Genomic DNA, 20,921 nt, shown 5'->3' on the forward strand with positions numbered 1-20,921 from the left:
GAGGCAAAAAGAAAACCCAGACAGCTCACCACCATGTTGTTCCTTGGGTCCCAAAGTTCCTAGCCAGTCTGCCTTCTTCTACTCACATTTCAGATACTCATTATTATGTCTCTCTTATGTATAATGTACAAAGTATTCAGGTGTACTTAGCAGGAGGAATAGGGAAAAGTACATCTATTTCATCTTCCCGGAAGCAGAAGTTTTCTGTTTATGCCTTTTAAAAAATAAACACTTTACATCATTTAGTAAGGCTTTTGAAGGAAGCAGAGATAAATGCATGTATTCAACTTACTTTTTTTTTTTTTTTTTTTTGCGGTACGCGGGCCTCTCACTGTTGTGGCCTCTCCCATTGCGGAGCACAGGCTCCGGACGCACAGGCTCAGCGGCCATGGCTCACGGGCCCAGCCACTCCGCGGCATGTGGGATCTTCCTGGACCGGGGCACGAACCCGTGTCCCCTGCATCAGCAGGCGGACTCTGAACCACTGCACCACCAGGGAAGCCCTCGACTTACTTTTTAAAAACAATTTGCTACTATTTTTAATCAGAAGTCCCTGTGCAATGTTTTTAACCCGTGCTAGGCTCAGACTTCTGTCAAAGAGGCCATAACCCCAGCCCTACCTCTCAGAGATTGTAAGAGTTATGTGTATATAATACATATTATTTGAATTTGCTTGAAAAAGCATTGGCAGGATGAGAGAGAGAAAGAGGAAAGGCAGAAGGGGAAGAAAGAGGGTGGGTTCCCTATAGGGGATGAGGACTGGAGTTGAAAATACTTGTCTACTATGTTTTGCTTTTCGAATGTTAATATGTTACTTATTTTTTTAATTAAATTTTAAGCTGTTTTATAGTCACTTAGATGAGTGAGCAGGGATCCAAAGAGACTTCAGATTGAGTAGGAACAAGCCATGTTCTATCAACATCATGTCCTCTCTTGGGCAGTTTTGTGGATAGGGAGTTCAGGGGAGCGCCATAGATCCAGTGACTGTGGACTGTAGATCCAGTGACTATGGACTGTATCATTTGGGTAAGGGCACTCACCAGAGATCTGTGAGCAAGATGGAGAGTCTAGGCTGGATGCTAGGTGTAATTGCTACTGTTTATAATGGTTTCTGATCAATGATTTGCTATTAATTTGGAGGGAACTTTCTAAGAAAAAAGCACTGCCGCTTACTGTTAACTTTATGTTATTTTACATTTAATAAGCAACTTGGTTAAAGAAATAGAAGACACATTTATCTCTTATGTGCCTAATATAAAGTTGGAAGATATAACAACTGCATTGGATGATAGAATCAGGATCCAAAATGATCCTTAAAATTAGAGCAATGGACTGATTCTAATGAGATGAAATAGCAAGGTAAGGTCACATGCGTGGATTTTTATTTTCTTCTAATCAACTTTACAAGCACAGTTCTGGGAAGGTAGAGATTAAAAGCAGCACAAGTAGAAAAAGACTTAAGCATTTTAGTGGTCAGTTAACTTGATATGAGTGTGTAGTATGATGTGGCTGCCAAAAGAAAAAAGAATGTAATTTTTAGCTGAATTAATAGGAGGTGATAGTGCTGATCTACTTTGCAGGAGTCAGACCAGGCCTAGAGTATTTCATTCATTTTCTGGGGCCATTCTTACAAAAAGGACATCGACAAAGCAAAGCGTTTAAACGTGGGAGCAACCAAAATGGTGGTGTGACTAAAAACCATGTCAAAGAAAGTGGGTATGTTTAACCCAGAGAAGAAAGAACTTAAGAGTCTACATAATAATATTTCAGTTGTTTGGAAAGTGAAAAAATAGACTAGGCTTATTTTTTTCTGAAGAGGGCAGTCTAGAATCAGGAGGTGGAAGTTTTTAGCTGGATGTAAAGGAGATCAACAGAAAGCGCTGCCTGCAGATGGGCTGAGGGCCCAAGGAAATGACATTAATCTAAGCAAACTTCTTGTCAAAAGGCTATAGCAGGGACTCACACATGGGCTGCCTGGCTGCTCTAGATCAATGCTACTCAAAGGATCTTGTTTTCTTTTTCTTTTTCCCCCTTGTGTGTTTGTTTATGTTATTTTCCCCCCAGCTTGTCATACTACTTTTCTTCATAAATTGAGATAAGATTCATCCTTTTAAATGTAAATATAATTTAAACATAATTCAGTGATTTTTTTATTCACAAGGTCATCCACCCATCATCATTTATCAAATTCCAGAATATTTCTTTCATCACCCCAAAATGAAACCTCACACCCATTAGCAGTCACTCCCCCTTCTCCCTTGCCCCAGTCCCTGGCAACCATTAATCTGCTTTCTGTTGCCTATTCTGGACATTTCTTATAAATGGGCTCATACAGTAAGCTCTTGTGTCTGACATCTTTCACTTAGCATAATATTTTCGAGGTTTATCCATGTTGTAGCATGTATGAGTACTTATTCCTTTTCATGGCTGCATAATGTTCCATTGTCTGGATATACCGCATTTTGTTTATCCTCATGGACATTTGGGGTTTTTTTTTTCACTCTTTGGCTATTATGAATAATGCTGTTATAGACATCTGTGTACAAACTTTTGTGAACATAATGTTTCATTTCTCTTGGGTATATATTTAGGGGTGAAATTGCAAGGTAAGATGGTAACTACTTTTTGAGAAAATGCCGAACTATTTTCTATAGAAGCTGCACTATTTACATTCCTACCAGCAGTGTATGAAGATTCCAATCTCTGTATACTTGCTGACGTTTTTTATTGTTTCTTTTTTTGATTATAGCCATTCCAGTGGTTATGAAGTGATAATCTCATTATGGTTTTGATTTGCATTTTCCTGGTGATTAATGGTGTTGAGCATCTTTCCATGTGTTTATCATATGCTCTTTGGAAAAATGTCTATTCTGATCCTTTACCAATTTTTACATTGGGTTGTCTTTTTATTGTTGAGTTTTAAGAGTTCTTTATATAGACTGGACATTGGATTCTTTTTTTTGGCCGTGCCACGTGGCTTGTGGGATTTTGGTTCCCTGACCAGGGATCGAACCCATGCCCCCTGCAGTGGAAGCACGGAATCCTAACCACTGGACCTCCAGGGAATTCCCATGGATACTGGATTCTTATCAGATGTATGATTTGCAGATCATTCTTTGCAGTTTCTTTTCACTTTCTTGATAGTGTCCTTTGAAGCACAGAAGTTTTTAATTTTGATGAAGTGAAGTTTATTTTTTCTTTGACTGCTTGTGCTTTAGGTGTCATATCTAAGAACCATTGCCTAATCCAACATCATGAAGATTTGCATATGTATTTTCTTTGAGGAGTTTTTAGATTTGTGGTCCATTTTTGTTACTGAACTCAAGTTCAGCTGCTCACTGCTCAAAAGCCAATAATCAAGAGGCAAGTGTCAATAGAAAGGGAAGGTGCTTTAATCAGAAAAAGCCAGCAATCTGGGGAGAAGGTGGACTCATGTCCCGAGGGCAACCCCGAAGATTCTGCTCAGCCGTGGCAGTTTTTTTTTTTTTTTTTTGGCTGCGTTGGGTCTTTGTCGCTGAGCGCGGGCTTTCTCTTGTTGCAGTGAGCGGGGGCTACTCTTCATTGCGGTGCATGGGCTTCTCATTGCGGTGGCTTCTTTTGTTGCGGAGCATGGGCTCTAGGCACATGGGCTTCAGTAGTTGCAGCACGCAGGCTCGGTAGTTGTGGCTCGCGGACTCTAGAGCACAGGCTCAGAAGTTGTGGCACGTGGGCTTAGTTCCTCCGCAGCATGTGGGATCTTCCCGGTCCAGGGCTCGAACCCGTGTCCCCTGCACTGGCAGGTGGATTCTTAACCACTGCGCCACCAGGGAAGTCCCCATGAGGGTTTTTAAAGAGAAAATGGTGAGGGGAAGAATCTCAGTGAATCATCGAGGCAGGAGGTTGGGTTCTGCATCATTCTGCATTGCATGCAGGCTGGCTGACTCTCTCTTCAGATGTTATCTTGCCCGTATGATCTGCCTGCAGGATTGCTAAGTGGACTGTTGGGGGTAAAGAGCTGGTCATTCTTAATTCTTCATTCTTACTTCTTTTTATCTAGGAAAAGAATCAACAGGTTAATTAGGTTCTTTCAAGGTTGGAGGGGAACAGAAATGGACAAACAGGAAAGGGGCAAAAGAGCTGCTTTCAAATCCCCACTGTCTAACATCATTCCATTTCTGTGGGATTAGGGGTGAAGGTCTATCTTCTGTAACTTCTTCATGCTGACATAGGGTGCCGTATTCTCAGAGTGGAAGATGTCAACATGGGTCTGTAGCATCTCTTTGCTGACAATTTTAGTTGGCCACTTACATATTACAGGCAGAACAAGCTACAATTATTTTGATGCCCACAGAGATATAGATTATTATGAGCAGTAATGTTAATCCCATTCTCTCTGAGGCCAGTTCTCGGAAGTGTGCTAGCCACAGATTCAGTACTGCTCAAGATGGTACAGCTTATTTCATGGCTACAGCCTGGTTATCATGCAGTTAGCTTTGTTCCTCTGGTGGCAGTTGTAGTATCTGTAAACAACTCAGGAATGTGCATCAGACACTGACTCTATGACTCTGTTGTCCTACTCATTAACTGCTCAGTTTTGTAGTTGGTGGGGCCTACAGGGTTCTGCTCGGTTCCATTTTAGGTTAATTTCAGTTTGTGATGTGAGGTAGGAATCCAACTTCATTCTTTTGCATATAGATATCCAGTTGTCCCAGCACCATTTTTTGAGAAGACTCTTCTCTTCCTCATTCAGTTGTCTTGGCACCCTTGTCAAAAATCAATTGGCCATAAATGTACAGGTGCTACACTAAAGATCTTGTGCCAGAATGTAAGTCAATGAACTACTTCCCTCATAGGTAAAGTCTCACTAGGAAAAGGAAAAAGTCATCTTAGTGACCTGATTGATTTACATCCCGGAGTAAGCTCCTTATTTCCTTGTGGACTGGCTTCTACCTAGAAAATGTTTGTGGAACACATTTTGAGTAGCACTTCTCTAAATCTTTGGTACGTTAACTGCCACTGCCCAGGAGTACCCCAGGCTCTATCCCAGAGCTACTAGATTAGAATCTGTTTTTAAACAGAATCCCTAGGTGATTCAATGCTTATTAAAGTTTGAGCAACATGCCTCTAGAATCAGACTCTAAATGACTTTAAAGATCTATTCAGTAAGTAGAGGATTAATTAATGAGTAAGACTTGGAAAAGGGAGAATAAATGTGATTGTAGGCAGGATTATATCTGGGACTTATGTAACAGAAACCCATAAGGGCCCCAGATATGTTGCCTTCGGTAGAACTCCAGGGCCAGTCCAGATCTGAAAGCGTTTCTCTTCACTACTGCACTGGACTTGATATCGTTTTTGTTTGTTTGTGAATTATAAAGAGTTACAAAGGAAATGTAGACTTATAAAGGAGAGTTACAAAGGAAATTTAGAGTTACAAAGGAAATTTTCCTAAAATTTAGGCAATTTTAGAGAAGGCGGGTGGGGAATAGTAAGGCCAAAGACTTTTACAAAGCAACTTTGGGAGAGAGAAACTAATTCCAGGCCTTAGAACTGCTTTCCTTCATCCTTAAGTTAATAAGAAGCTGCACTTTGGGTAAAAGTGTCTGTGGAATCATAGTGTGATTCTAGAAGTTGGCAACAGTAGTGCCGAGTCATAAACTCAGAAACCATCGACTATTCGGAGGGTCAAAACAGGTAAATATACCTCTTTGGAAGCTTACTGTATGCAAATGCAGACACTGTCAGCATCAGGAATTTGCAGGAATTTGTCATGCTGACATTCCAAGGAAGGGTGACCTGAGCAAAAGATATATAAGAAAATTAGTTACATACTATAACTCATTTTACTATTTTAAGGTGAGTGACATTATTGATGTGCTGCTTAGAACGCTATCTTCTTTGTTTTCTTGAACATAAATATAAAGGCTTTTATAGATGTACTTAGGAATTGAGTCCTCTGCTCTCTTATAAGGCTTTAAGATTCTTAGGTAGGAATTTCCTGCTGCAGGAATTTTGAAGCTCGGGATAGAATACTGTTCTGTGCTACAAGCACCATTAATTAGGACCACAGATAAACTTGAAATGTGTGGTCATCTGTAGGATCTGGGTAGAAGGCCTCATTTTCAAATGGTACTTTTTGTATGTGTTTGTGAAAAAAGTTTTTCATCACTTCAGGCATTTGACTATGAAAGTTAATAAGCTAACTACAAACACTTTAAATATCTATTCAGTAAAGCAGGTCTTCTAATAACATGTTTATCCATGTGGTTTAATGTTAATTTTAAAATAAAGTTTAAAATGACAATACAAGTCTTTAGACTTATCACTGCTTCCATGATTTAATGTAATATAAACTGATCTAATCCATAGTTTAACTGAACATTCTCCACTCCCCTGAAAATCAGAGTTTGACTTATACTCATCATGTAGACTTTTATCTCAATTCTCCAAATAATACTTGTAGCCGAGGGCATCAGAGCATCTTCCTTATATTCTGCCTTTTCCTGAGTAAACCGGTAGTAACTGAGGTGCCTCTATGCGGGTTCCATCCCAGACCTCTACGTCCATTCATTCTGTTCTATAAGCCTGGGGCTGGTCTTTTAACTAAAGCCAGGGAAAGCTTGGACATCCTTTGGTATGTTGCTGCTGAGAAGTGCTGTCACACTGCCCATGAATGTGAGTCTATCTCAGCTTGTAGTAAGATTTTCTCTTGACCTTTTCTACATTTCACAGCCATTCAAACAGATCTTCTCTATCAGTTCTAAACGAGTGGCATCCTAAAATCAGAGACGTCGCTGTGTCATCAAGCTGTTAAAAGTAAAATGCCATCGTCTCCCTCCAAAGAGGCGGTCTTTTCTGCTTGGACATATCTCAGGATCTCTGCGGAAGACACAATGAACAGGAATTTGGGCGTGGACTGATCAGCCAGCATCTTGGCAAGAGTGTTCTAGGATGCCATCTGCAGATGTTAATTATCCAGTTTGGGTCCTCTAATAGCTCTTGACCTCCTCTTGGCTCTATCAGTTGCTTCTTATTTTCCTTCCAGATTCTTATTTATTCCTCTTGAGATGAGACAAACTCAGAGGCAACATTGCTGATTCTTTTTCAAACAGCTAAATGTAGAAACATTAGTCTTTCATTCCTTCTTGTGGACATTTGGAGGACATGATCTGCTGCTGCATTTTGGTTTCAAAGAAATTCTCTCCACTTCTTCCTACTACTAGGACTGTGTAAATGGAAACAAATTCTAGAAGAGCTGATAAGACTGAAAAGCAGAAGGATAGTCCTCTAAAACATGAGCCCTGAAATCACTTTCTGTTTAGAGAAACTTGAATTCTAGAGGCTGCTTTTCTGCCTCATCATCTCCCTTGTCTGTTATCCAAAACAGTTGCTCTAAGCCTTTTATTTCTCTCATCAAGCTTCTTTCTCATTCCCTAACACTTTGAAGATGATCTTGTACTCTACCAAAAACAGAACAATAGATCTGAACTTCCTCAAATTCCCTTTTTTTTCCCCCCAGCCTTAAACCAATATGCATGACCATCCTTATTTCCTTCCTGCTTGCCAGGAAAGAAATGTCTTTGAAAGATCAGTCCCTTTAACAGTGCTCCTAATTCCTTCCCTTTTCTACCTGCAGGACTTTGTTCGCCCAGTTATCCTCATCCTCTCCTGTATCTTAAAGCACCTTTTCGCCCTAGCTCCTTTCACTCTCCAGTGCTCAATCCTCTCCCATCCTAAAACTTCTTTCCCTCAGTGCTTCTCCTCTTTTAAGCTCAAAATGTCCTGAAAGAATCTCCCGTAGCCACTGGCTCTGCGTATTCCACTCCCATTCTTCGCAAGTCCAGCTCCATTCTTACTTCACTTTATTCCTTTTACAAAACTGTTCTTGCCTAGATCTCCAGCGACTTCCCAGTCGCCAGTAGAAGCAATCACGTCTTTACCTTTGGTCTACCTTTCTGAGGCAATAGTCATTCTTAATCCTTCACTCAGAGGAAAGTTCTAAGGAATTTTAACTTGGATGCTCAGAGTTCAGGTGTGTTGGTTTGATACTGTGAGGCTTCCTCTTGTTTGGGTATGTACTTTGAGATTAAAAGAGACCGTATCACTTTGAACACTGAGTCTCCAGTTAGTGTGGTGGTGGCTCAAGTTGCCGCATTTGTGTGCTGACTCTTACAGAACCACGTTTCCCACCTCCGTCCTCCCATTTCTTTTATTAAACAAAGTAAAGCAATTTATTGAAACTAGTTAAAAAATAAAACCTTGGGACTTCCCTGGTGACGCAGTGGTTGAGAATCCGCCTGCCAATGCAGGGGACACGGGTTCGAGGCCTTGTCTGGGAAGATCCCACCTGCCGTGGAGCAACTGAGCCCGTGCGCCACAACTACTGAGCCCGCATGCCACAACTACTGAGCCCACGTACTCTAGGGCCCACGTGCTGCAACTACTGAGCCCGCGTGCTACAACTACTGAAGCCCACGCGCCTAGAGCCCGTGCTCTGCAACAAGAGAAGCCACCGCAATGAGAAGCCCGTGCACCGCAACGAAGAGTAGCCCCCGCTCGCCCCAACTAGAGAAAGCCCGCGCGCAGCAACAAAGCCAAACGCAGCCAAAAATAAATAAATAAATGTATTAAAAAAATAAAATAAAACCTTACTTTGTGCATAAATCCCGTTGCCCAACTTGCTTGGTTTTTGCTCACGAATGACCTTAGATTTTGAACATCATCATTACAAAGCTTTGCCTCTATGGATGTTGAAATAACCAGACTGAGGGATGAGGCAACTTCCAGTGTCTAAATGGGTCCTGACACATGGGAGGTGCTCAATAAGTATTTGTTGAAAAATTAATTCCACAAGCAGCTCTGAGAGATGCAGTTCCAACCGGAGAGCTGGAAACATAGTCCATCTTATATCCCAGTTGGTTGGCTTGAAAGACTTAATTGTGAGCAAAATGCTTAGGTCTGGATGCCATTGTAGTCCCTTCAAAACTTTAAAAAGCAGTTATGCTTTTCATATATTTCCTAGAGGGAGAAAAACAGTACGAATAGTTTAAAAGTCAAGTTGAGTTCACTTGTGTTCCTACAACCAGGAAAAAAATCAGTTTCATTTTTCTGAATTAAAAATTCACATGTTTAAATAGTTCATGCTGTCGCTCTCCTGATAGCCCCTCTGCAGTGTTTCCGGAGATGGGAGTCTTTGCTTCTGGTTTATGTGGCGCGCTGATGCCGTGAGCAAGTAGGCACCGTGTGTGCATTTGGTTCTAGAATTTAGTTCAGGAGAGCGTTATGGTTTAGAAGGGTTGCAGAATTGCTATTGAAGAGCTGACCGTGAATCTCATAGACCAGCGGAAACCTGCCCTTGACCCTGCCCCTTAGTCTTGTCTCTCTTCACTGTTAGTGTTGCCTCTGTGTATTTAAGTTATCTGGGCTAATGGAAAAGCCTGGCTCGTTCTATCTCTACTGGTGTCTGTAACGGATAATTTATTTCTCAACTCTTCTTTACAGAGGGACCTGTCGGGGCACAAGAACATCGTGGGTTACATTGACTCCAGTATCAACAATGTGAGTAGCGGTGACGTGTGGGAAGTGCTCATTCTGATGGACTTCTGCAGGGGTAAGTATATGCGCCATACGTTAAGCTCTCGTTTCTCTAGCACTTTGATTGTCAGGGGTGTGGGGTCATTTCAGTTAATGTGCACTGTACTCTAACATATGTTGTTCCAGTTTTAAAGATTGGAAAACGAAGAGGCTAAAAGATACAGAGCCTTCTGTCACTTCTTGGTTATTCTTACAATGGCGAGTATCAGTGGCACAAATAATTCAGAGTGGTAGATAATACAAAACTCTACTTTTGTTAGGTTTGGGAAGGTTTGGTGCTTGTATATGAATGCGAATGTATGAGAATGAGAATGAATATGTTCTTTGTGATGCTTTAAAACAAATGATGAAGGCACATAATAAAGACCCAACTCCAGATAGACTAAGGGAACAGTTCAGCTTCCCTCACTCGTGTGTTCTCTTCTCCACCCACACCACCATCCTTGCATTAGGGGGTAAAAGAATCCTTTTCGTCTAATGGAAATGACCCTGCTCTTCTTGCTGGAGATTTGTGATTGCCAGGAAGGCTACATTCAAATGTTGCTGCCATTAACAGTAGAGTCAAGTAGTTGAAAGCTCAGAGGTTCAAGCAGTATTTATCTTGGGAAACCCAGACTGTAGCATGAATTTATTCGGAGTTGACTGCATTTCATACAGCTATTGTTCGGAGGTTTGGCTTTTTTGGTCTAAGCAGCTGTCACTTACATTCTTGGGTCATTGTCTCACTGTTTGGTGCCCAGTTTTGTAAGCACCCTTAGTTCCACTAACACGTTCCTTGCCTTTACAGATACTGTCCATAAATTAAATATGTTAGTAATGCTTAAAATGTGATGTTAACCGATAGTTTCAGCCTTCGCAGTAACAGCTGCTAACCTGATTTTGTAAAATACTACCACATTTCGGGGCTTCCCTGGTGGCGCAGTGGTTGAGAGTCGGCCTGCCGATGCAGTGGACGCGGGTTCATGACCCGGTCCGGGAAGACCCCACATGCCGCGGAGCGGCTGGGCCCGTGAGCCATGGCCGCTGAGCCTGCGCGTCCGGAGCCTGTGCTCCGCAACGGGAGAGGCCACAGCAGTGGGAGGCCCGCGTACCGCAAAAAAAAAAAATACTACCACATTTGAACTTGACAGTTTGTCTCTTCCTCCTCGTCCTTTTTGGACAGTAAAATATTTAGAGACGAGGCAGTAAGAGAGTCCAGGGAGCTGGATAATTTTCTAAGCGAGGTCGTCAGTCTTTCGGTCCTAGAGATTAAATGTTGGTGTAGCATTTCTGCAGACCAGGCAGCAAGCAGTAAAGCCAGAGAGACCAAGCTGTTTCTAAAATACAGACTGTCAAACTGCCTTCTTCCTCCACCCGGGGTCTATTGTGCAATCTGATTCTTCCTGAAAGATACAGCAGATTGAACCTGTGGCCTCATCCAATGCACAACAGGGACAGTATAACCAGGCAACTAGAGCCAGGACCATATTGTCAGTTCTGCTACTAATCTTGAAGACAGAATGAGGGCAGCTCACATCTGGGCTGCTTTATATAATGAAGAAACTGTTTTGACGCCATAGAAAACAAGTCCCGGGCTGGGAATCAAGATACCGGGGTTTAGTCGTGGCTCAGCCAGTGATGGGCTGAGTCCAGGTTGCTCCTCTGTGGACAGCTTTTCATGCTCGTGGATAAGTGATGGGTCTGAATGTTAATAACCTTTCCTCTGCTCTGCACCCCTCTCAGGAGGCCAGGTGGTCAACCTGATGAACCAGCGCCTGCAAACAGGTTTTACAGAGAATGAAGTACTCCAGATATTTTGTGACACCTGTGAAGCTGTTGCCCGCCTGCATCAGTGCAAAACTCCTATTATCCACCGTGACCTGAAGGTAACAGATCACCATTAAGTGCATTCTTATGGAGTATTTTCTGTCTGCCCCAGGAATGGGGTAGATGTTACGGGGATGTGAGAAAAGCGTAAGGCATGGTACCAGATTCTGAGCTTACATTCTGCTTGGGGAGAGAAAGTACAAAGAAAAAATTAAATAGCAGAACAGTACAGTACAATATAGCTATCAATTTTATTAAGTAGCTTTCAGAAATTCTTTATAATCATCAAATGCCTGAACACATCTTTTTTGTTTTTCCTGATGAACTCCCAAATTCACTTTTCCAGGGTCAGAAAAAGTAATATGCTAATTTGAAATTTATAAAAAGTGGTGCTTGATCTTTAAAGTCTATTTCATACTTTGTAAATTCCATTAATTGGTGATTTAAAAAATTTGTCCTACTAATTACCATCCCCTTGCACTGGGCCTTTCGTACTGTAGTCACTTGACAATGTTCGTTGAATGGAATTGGCACCCAGTTAGGATTCACTAGCATCTCTGGAGCACTGACAATGTGCCAGGTATTCTATTAGGCACTTTATGTGCACTGTCTCTTGGGAGGGAGACATTCTTCTTTGCATTTTTTTTTTTTTTTTTTTTTGCGATACGCGGGCCTCTGGCCTCTCCCATTGCGGAGCACAGGCTCCGGACGTGCAGGCTCAGCGGCCATGGCTCACGGGCCCAGCTGCTCCGCGGCATGTGGGATCTTCCCAGACCGGGGCACGAACCCGCGTCCCCTGCATCGGCAGGCGGACTCTCAACCACTGCGCCACCAGGGAAGCCCTCTTCTTTGCATTTTATGTTTGGGGAAACTCAGGAGCTGAGAGGTTATGTGATTTGACTAAGGTCATATAACTAGGAAGAAGCAGTACCAGAATTTGAATCCAGCTCTTCTGATTCTAAGTTACAGTTTCTTTTCATTATACTTATGTTTCGAGAAACATGCTTCACGGCTAATATTTGCATCACTGTCCCCTAGTGTGCTTGTTAAATGCAGGCTACTGGGTTCCCCGCTGAATCTTTTGGGCTATAATTTTTGTGATGGTACCAGGGAAGCCCAGGAGTTTTTATCTTAGGCACCCCAGGTGGTTTTTGTATATTCTAAAGTTTGAGAATCATAGCTACATACTAGCATTTCTGTTCTGAGGGTGTTTTTTAGTTTATTTGTTTGTTTCTTTAATTAAGATACCATAAAATTCACTCTTTTAAAATGTACAATTTGGTGGATTTTAGTATATTTACAAGGCTGTGCAACCATAACCACTGTCTAATTCCAGAAAATTTCATCATCCCCCCAAAAAATCCTGTATTCATTCGGGGTCACTCCTCATTCTCCCCTTGTCCCAGCCCCTGGCAACCACTAATCTACTTTCTGTTGCTTATTCTGGACATTTCATCTAAATGGGCTTGTACAGTATGTGACCTCTTTCATAAGCATAGTGTTTTCAAGTTTCGTCTATGTTGTAGCATATATCAGTACTTCATTCCTTTTTGTTATAACATTCCATTTTGTGGATATATCACATTTTGTTTATTCAGCAGTTGGTGGACGTTTGAGTTGTTTCTACTTTGGCTATTATGAATAAGGCTACTGTGAAGATTCATATACTAGTTTTCATGTGGGCATGTTTTCAGTTCGCTTGGGTACATACTTAGCAGTGGAATTGCTGGGTCATACGGTAACTCTAATTTTTTGAGGAACTGCCACACTGTTTTCCAAAGTGGCTGCATTATTTTACATCCCACCAGCAACATATGCGGTTTCCGATTTCTTCACACTGACCTAACACTTGTCATTGTCCTGTTTTATTTTCCCACCCTAGTGAGTGTGAAGGCTCCAACAGCCTTAGACAGCCTTCTCCAGTGTGCCTCTGTGCACAGTCAGCCCCTTTTCTGAGTGGAGCGAGGAGGATACATCTCAGTGAATATTACGAGCCTCACATCGTATAAGTACATAGTTCTGTGGGGACAGTGCAGATACAACATGGTTCCTATGCTCATCATGTTAAAGGATTGGTGAGAGAATGTAAACGAAAGATTTGGAATTGAAACCTAAATAAGTGAAATACAAAACTTTATAGAACAAAGTGATGAATGGAAGAGATTCAAGTGGCTTAATATGTGGTCAGATAGTGGGATCTGGCAATGGTGATTGGAGCCTTCTGGAAAAGTCGGATTTTGAAGGACTGGTGGGATATAGGTGGTCACAGAGAGGATGAAGGGCATTTCAGCCAGAGAGCAGAGCCCGAGAACTGCTGAGAGAAGGGAACAAGAAGGCATTTAAAGATGAGGAGATAGGTAAGGGCTTGGTACCTGGCCAGTTACAGACCAGGCTAGAGTGACTGCAGGCCACTGCTCTAAGAATATAATGACACTTTATTTTTTTTATTGAAATATGTTGATTTACAATGTTGTATTAGTTTCAGGTTTTGACAGTTTATTTCTGGTTGCCTTAACCATGAGTGAAATTCTTGGGCGTGTTAGCATGTATTTCAAAATAGGCAGTGGTACCAACATTTTAGAACCTGACCTTTCTCCCTGCCACCTGCCTTGGAGAAGAGTTCATGAGGGGCAAAGAAAAGGGGGAGAAGTGTGGCCCAGCTGCACCAGCACTGCTTCTGTGACCCGTATGAGCTCAGGTTTCTCCAGAACCCCATTCTCCCCCCAGGTCAGATGGGGTTCGATTTCATATTGGAACTCAGATTGTATAGCACGGTAACTTGTACCAACTGAACTGTAAGCTCTGTGAGTGATGAGCGTCCTTCACGTTGCCAGATGCGCAGGGCACGTTGCTCTCCCTGTCTCGTTCTCCTGCCTATGGCATTTGCCTCCTCTGTGACTGTCTCTTCCCATGACCCCTGTGCAGCGTGTTCTCCGGGCTCCTCAGGCTCCTTGGTTGCTCCTCTTATCCCTTAGCCTCAGAGCCTCAGCTTCCTCGTCTGTAAGGTGGAGACAACAACGCCAGCCTTGTTAGGGCCAGGGTGAGGCTAAAGGAGAACATGCATGTCAGTGTGCAGGCGCATCCTTGGTGTAGAAGGTCCTAGCGGGCACCCAGGGAGGTGAGAGCAAGGGAAGAGACCAAGAGGGCCATTGAGCATCCTTTTAGAGAGTGCTACTCCCATGGTAAACAAAATCTTCCTTTATTGTAACTTTTTTCAACATTTGTTGGATTAAACGGGGCCTAAATGATAATCATTTCATACCTGTAAATAGCACCTGCCCAGTTTACCCTTTCCCAGCTTATTAGTGCTGCTGTGAGGTGGTGGAGAAGCGTCACCCATGATGGGAACCTGAGGCACGGAGCTCAGTGTCTTGCCTGGGGACACGGTCGGGGGTTGGTCTCAAGCAGCCAGAGCCTCTTCTTTCACTGCTCTGAACAGCCTGTGAGATGTCTCAGCAGAGAAACTCGGAGCAAACTGGAATCTGAGGGTAAGGCTGGGGCACAAGCGAGTGGCTGCCACGCTCTCTTCCTCAGCCCCTGCCCTTTGCCCCTCCGTCCCCCAGGGCTGGGCACACGGTAGTTGTGTTCAGTCAGTATTGAAGACCATCAGGTGTGCTGCTGGTTCGCCAGTAGTTGTTCAGGAGACTTTGTTTCCCTTTCTCCTTGGCCTTGGAAATAAGGAGTATAAATAGGGGCCCCTGGGAGGAGGCCTTGACTGTGATTGTTCTAGAGGAGTCCTGTTGCTGTTGATTTTAGGCGTTGACTCCCGGTTGTTTTGCTGAAGCTTTCCCAAATTCCCCAAATCTTACACTCATTGCCATCTGGAGGCTTTTGTTAGCATGTTAGATCCTGTTGACTTCTACTACTGTGTGCTTGGTGGGCAGTCACATCGCCTGCCGCACTGCCAACTTCCTAGGCAGGCGTGAAAAGTCCCCGCGTGCTTCCTGTTTGCCCTGGCTCTGTCATTGCATCACAGGGCCTTGGCCGCTCAGAGCTCCCTGTCGTGGCTGGAACCAGCCAGCACAGTGCTAGCCGTAGCCAGGGCCAAGACGTCCTTTGTTGTCCTCTTGGCCAGAGAACGTGCTGGTGGCTGGTCTCCCGGTTGCTCCCCTATGAGCGACGTCTCCCTGGGCGACCAGGCGCCTCGGGAGTAGTCTGTGGGGCACAGGAGGGAGCACAGGCCAGGCTGGCTGTAGGGCCCCGTGTTGAGCCAGTGTCACCCTCTGCAGCGGCCAGCTTGGTCACACGCGGAACTGAGAAAGGACCCTCTTGCCCTGCCTACCACGTGTGTGGTCTTTCTTGCAAGTTCCAGAGGGGAAATAAGCTGAAAGCGGTCCCTGTCCTTAAACAGCTTATGTTCTAAAAATAACCATGACAGAAGTTCTGGTCTTTATTGAAAGTCTCTCCTCCAGTACATAGTTTTAACGTTTTCATTATTTCCCCCATTGTTTAATTGCCGTCTCTCTGAAGAATGATAGAGGTCATTCCTGCAGATCATGGGGTGTCGTAGACCTGGGACAGTCACGTTAGGCAGCCCTTTCTTTTTACCAACGGCGAAGCCTCTGCCAGAAAGGCCGTGGCCTGAACAGTGATTTCAGGGATCAAACCAGAACAAAGGCCAAGGTTGTTTACTCTCAGTTTGGTTTCTGTTTGTTTGGTTTTGCTGTATTTTACCATGATGTTTGTCCTAACATTTAAGAAAGGGGAAGAAAGGGTTAAGACTTAATAAGTACATTCTAGATTGAAAAAGTCCTGAATGTCTCCTCAGTTGTCAGAAAGGAGATGTAGATCTCATGAAGTAGAATAAGATGAAGATTCTTGTCCTGTTTTTGGAGCCACAGGTTGGAAAACCTGCATGCATCTAATCCTCCACAATTTCCAGTGGTAAAAAATTAAACTCTGTGGCTGAAATGCCTGGATGCCGTATCTGCTTGGAATATTGTCAAGATGAAGAGGTCAGGAGGACGTGGCTTTCCAGACCTCTTGGCTAAAGCTGTGAGCAGAATTTGGGAGTGACGACTTTAATAACGCTCTTAGGCTGACAGGTTGGGAATAAGGTCAGCAATGTTAAACTCTCAATGAGCTGAAAGGTGGGCGGTTGTAAGTGATGGTAACCAGCGTCAGGCTGACTTCCTGAAGGGCTTGGCCAAAAACGAAGTCACCGTGCAGGTTCTCTGAAGCTTCCAGAAGCTGATGTATGAAGATCCAGTTGGTTCTCGACCTTCCTAAGCTCTTAGAATCCCTTTCGGCCCTGGTCATCTCACAGGTGGACGATGGTACCTGCCCTCATTGTTTCCTTTCTCTCACATCAGTGCAACAGGGGAGGGTGAAGTCCCAGCGGTGTGGCAGCCTGAGCCCGAATCCCGCCCTCGCAGCCTTGTGACCTCAGACATGTTAGGTAACTGGACTCCGTTCTCTCGTGTGTTAAGAGGGACAGTGAGGCTGTGTAAGAATTTCGTTCAATACTGTAGGTAGAAGCGTACATGGGGCAGGCTTGAGCCTATATTAAGCTCTGTTAGTTGCTGATACCATTGTTGTTTATATCATCCTGCCCCTGTGCCTTCCTGTTCCTAGTTCCACTTATCTAAGTCCTGCACTTCCTCCAAGGCCCAGCATTATCTCGTCTCCTCATTCATAAGAGTGCTAGCCCATAATATGTCCGGTCCCATGTTTTCAGTTTTCCGGTGCCCAGGATGGCGCTGCCCCAGCCACAAAGGCCTGCCTCTGTGCCTCAGACACCTCATGTGTGCTCCCACCTCTGCGCCTTTATGCTGGCCGCTCTCTACTGGGAATGCTTGTCCCCCACGTGGTCCATGGCTGCTCCCCTCATCAGGGTGACTGTGCTGTTTATAGTATCATCCTTCTTTACTTTACATACATTTAATCTGCTGGAGTTTTTTCCACAGTATTTATCACTACCGGGCAGTTATACTTAATATTATTTTTTTTTTAAAAATCATCAACTGGACTCTAAGCTCCATGAGAGGGACTTCCCTGGTGGTCCAGTGGTTAAGACTCTGTGCTTCCACTGCAGGGGACACGGGTTCGATCCCTGGTCAGCAAACTAAGATCCCCCAAGCCCTGTAGCATGGCCAAAAATAAAATTAAATTAAAATTAAAAAATAAAATAAGGGACCTCCTGGCGGTCCAGTGGTTAAGAATCCATGTTTCCACTGCAGGGCCACAGGTTTGAACCCGCATGCCATGCAATGTGGCCAAAAAAAAACAACAACAACAAAAAACCCTGAGCTCCACAAGAGGATGAACTTTGATGTGTTCACCAAGAAAAGTACTTGGCACGTAATAGGAGGTAGTAGCTCAAATGTATTTCTTCAATAAAGGAACGATAACAATACCTATCTTACATGTGTATAGGGAGGTTTACAATTCATTCTCTTACTTGCTTCATAAGAACAGTGATAGAATTATTATCAGCTTTACTTTACAGGTGAGAAACAAGCCCAAAGACATTGGTCCAAGGCCAGACATCTAAAATGGTCCCTGAGGTCTTCTGAACCCCAGGTGCAGTGTGTTTGCCACATGTCATGCTCTGTGTTAAGTGTTTTGTTGATGATGGTGCTGGCGGTGATGCAGGCAGCAGCCAGCTGGAGCTCGGAGGTCTTAACTGGTGTTACACAGGGACGGATAGAGAGAGGGCGGAGCTTGCAGCTACTGCTAAAGTGGCTGCTGCCAAGCGATCTCACCTTCCTAATCTCAACTGATCCTCCCAGTAGACTTGCACGGTAACCAAAGCAGGGATTATGGTTCTTTGCATTGATAGTTCTTTGATATTGCTCAGGCTTTCCCTACATTGGTATCTCTGGCTCTCTTGTCTATTTTTGTACATACCCTTAATTTTTAACTGGTTTTCCTGTAAATATAGTTTTGTACAATGTTATCTTTGTGGGAGGGAGGGAGGCCAACTGGGGACCAGGTTAGATATAGTATAATTCCTGAGTTCTGTCAGTCTGGAACTAACCAGAAATACAAACCTAGTTTTTAAGGGGGGGGGGGGGAACAAAACCAAAAACCCCAATGTGCATCATCTTTTATTCTGTCCTTTGTCTACTTAGTTTTCCTCCCTTCCCCAACAGTGATTTTGGTCCCTAGAACTACCTTGTTTGTGTTTTGATATGAATTCGCTTTTCAGTTTTCTAGATTGTACATTCCAACATTAGAAGGAGAGAATCTGATTCAGGAAGGGCCTGAACACATACAACAGGAGAAGCATGGTTTCACAGGCACCCTGTAGGATGTATGAGGCCAGCAAGGAAGATTGTTGCTGAAAGATACTGAATAAGGGATTTAGGGGTCCCTTATGTGTGTGAAATACTGGCCAGGTATTGTAGGGGACACATGAGCATAATATAATTATAGACCAGAGGCTGGCAAACTTCTCTGCAAAGGGCCAAAGAATAAATATTTTAGGCTTGTCAGCTATATAGGCTCTGTTTCAACTGCTTGAGTCTGCTGTTGGAGCTTAAAAACAGCCATAGACTAGAGGGTAAGTAACCAGTGGGCATGGCTTGGTTTGGACAGAAGGTCTTTGTCATCCCTTCCTAGCAGTGGTAAGTTCTGTAGATTTTTGTAGGGTGGCCATGGAAAGTTTTACTGAGGGGTTATGGCTTGAGCAAGGCCTTGAAGACTGGCTAGGAGTTGACTGGTGGAGGGAGCAGTAACTGAATAAAAAGACAAACTAGTCAATATGGGGAATGCTTAGCAGACATTGAGCAAATCAGCCTGACTAGTATTTAGACACTTGGTTCCTCATTGACCAGGTTCCTATTATAGGGACATTTCTGAACATAAAGAACTAAGATACCCCTGGCCTTAAGCTTGTGTCCAGTACATTGGGTGAGTGTAGTCATCCCTACCAGGGTAGGAGGATGGGGACGGGGGGCTTGGAGTAATTGTTCTGCTTCTAACCTGCTTCCTGCCTTGGCAGAAAGACAATTCCCTGTCCTTCTCTAGAGCTGGATTGCCTAGGTTCACTTCCTTCCGTAATCACTGTGAGCCTCACTTTCTCTGTCTGTATAACAGGGATTATTATTACATTGTTACTATGAGGATTGAATGAGATAGTCCATGTAAAGTGCTGAGACAGTAGTACTTGTATTAGTAAAAGCTCAGTAAATGGTAGCAGTTCTTGTTATAAGCTCTAAATTCGGTCGGAAATACTAGCGTTGCCTTGTTAGAATTATTTTAGATGCCTGAAGTGCGCATGCGCTTAGGATAGCTTGACTGTTTCAATCTATGTGCGCATAGATTAAACTCATGAGCATTGTAAAAAGCTGTAGATGGTGGGAATATTTACCCGACCCAGCCTTGTCTTTGGGGAACAAGTCTCCCCTAAGAATTCTTGTTCACAAGAGCATCTCCACGCAAGTTTACGGTCACAGTTCACACTGCCTGTGTGGCTAAAACTCCCAAGGTCAAAATTGTAAATTAAAGCGATTATAGGTTATTAGTGCCCCAGGTGCATAAGTGAATTATCTCTGGAAGAATAATAGACTTTAAACTCAGGCCTCCAAGGCTTCCCACAGATAAATTCCAAGGAACATGAGTTAACAACAACAATGACAAAACCCCTCATAACAATACCATGAGTGACACTCAGTAGGAGTAAGAAACAATAAACTACAGAGTCAGTTTGCAACAAAGACTTTAGGTATTGGATTTAGCAGATACAGACTATAAAATAAACATTTTTATAATTTTAGAAGAATTAAAGTATAGAAACAAGAGACATCATAATTGACAAGATATTTTTTAAAGGACTAGCAGTGATAGTAGGGGCCTGGGTATTTGGTGGCTCCTATCTTATTTCTGACAGACACACACACACACACACACACACACACGGTGTTGTATGCGTTTCTCTTTTTTAGTTTATTCCATTTAACCAACATTTTCTGTTCTAAGCACTATGTTAGGCATTGGTAGAGAAGACTACAAATACCTGTGCTTGTCCTTAAGGAGTTTATAGTCTACTCTTACCTTTGTTTTCCGAAGGTGATCAGTCTTTGGAAGGCTGAAGACAAAAGACAATGGAGACTACAGACTTACTGACCTAACAAGATTTTTACTGCCCATGCATAGCCAGGTCTGTCCTCCAGCAAAGCAGTCAGCTCAATTCACCTATACCAAAAATTAATACATCTTGAGTACAGTAGTGCCCACTGTTTTGGAGTTGTTATTTCTTTGGCAGTGACCTTTGATACGAAGGATTTCACTAGGTTCTGGTCTTCAGAAGCTCCCTCCTACCCAGAACTCCTAACTCACTGCCCAAAGAATTCATCTATAAAAATATAAGGATGGGCTTCCCTGGTGGCGCAGTGGTTGTGAGTCCGCCTGCCGATGCAGGGGACGCGGGTTCGTGCCCCGGTCCGGGAAGATCCCACATGCCGCGGAGCGGCTGGGTCCGTGAGCCGTGGTCGCTGAACCTGCGCGTCCGGAGCCTGTGCTCCGCAATGGGAGAGGCCACAACAGTGAGAGGCCCACATACTGGGAAAAAAAAATATCTATCTATCTATCTATCTATC

The 20,921-nt window shown here is 43.5% G+C and overlaps 1 protein-coding gene across 19 annotated transcripts in view; it reads left to right on the forward strand.

Annotated features, from left to right (window-relative positions):
• AAK1 (AP2 associated kinase 1) overlaps positions 1-20,921 on the forward strand; it is a 174,856-nt gene that overhangs the window by 77,162 nt on the left and 76,773 nt on the right. For all 19 annotated transcript variants that reach the window (XR_007471077.1, XM_049696387.1, XM_033400419.2 and 16 more), the window contains 2 exons: positions 9,481-9,589; positions 11,296-11,438. Coding sequence is in view for 18 of the 19 variants with exons in the window: in XM_049696387.1 (XP_049552344.1) it covers positions 9,481-9,589; positions 11,296-11,438 (252 nt within the window). In the remaining variant the exon portion in view is untranslated. The remainder of the gene's footprint in view (positions 1-9,480; positions 9,590-11,295; positions 11,439-20,921) is intronic.

The sequence above is a fragment of the Orcinus orca genome, chromosome 13 (assembly GCF_937001465.1).
Source record: "Orcinus orca chromosome 13, mOrcOrc1.1, whole genome shotgun sequence".
Lineage (NCBI taxonomy): Eukaryota > Metazoa > Chordata > Mammalia > Artiodactyla > Delphinidae > Orcinus > Orcinus orca.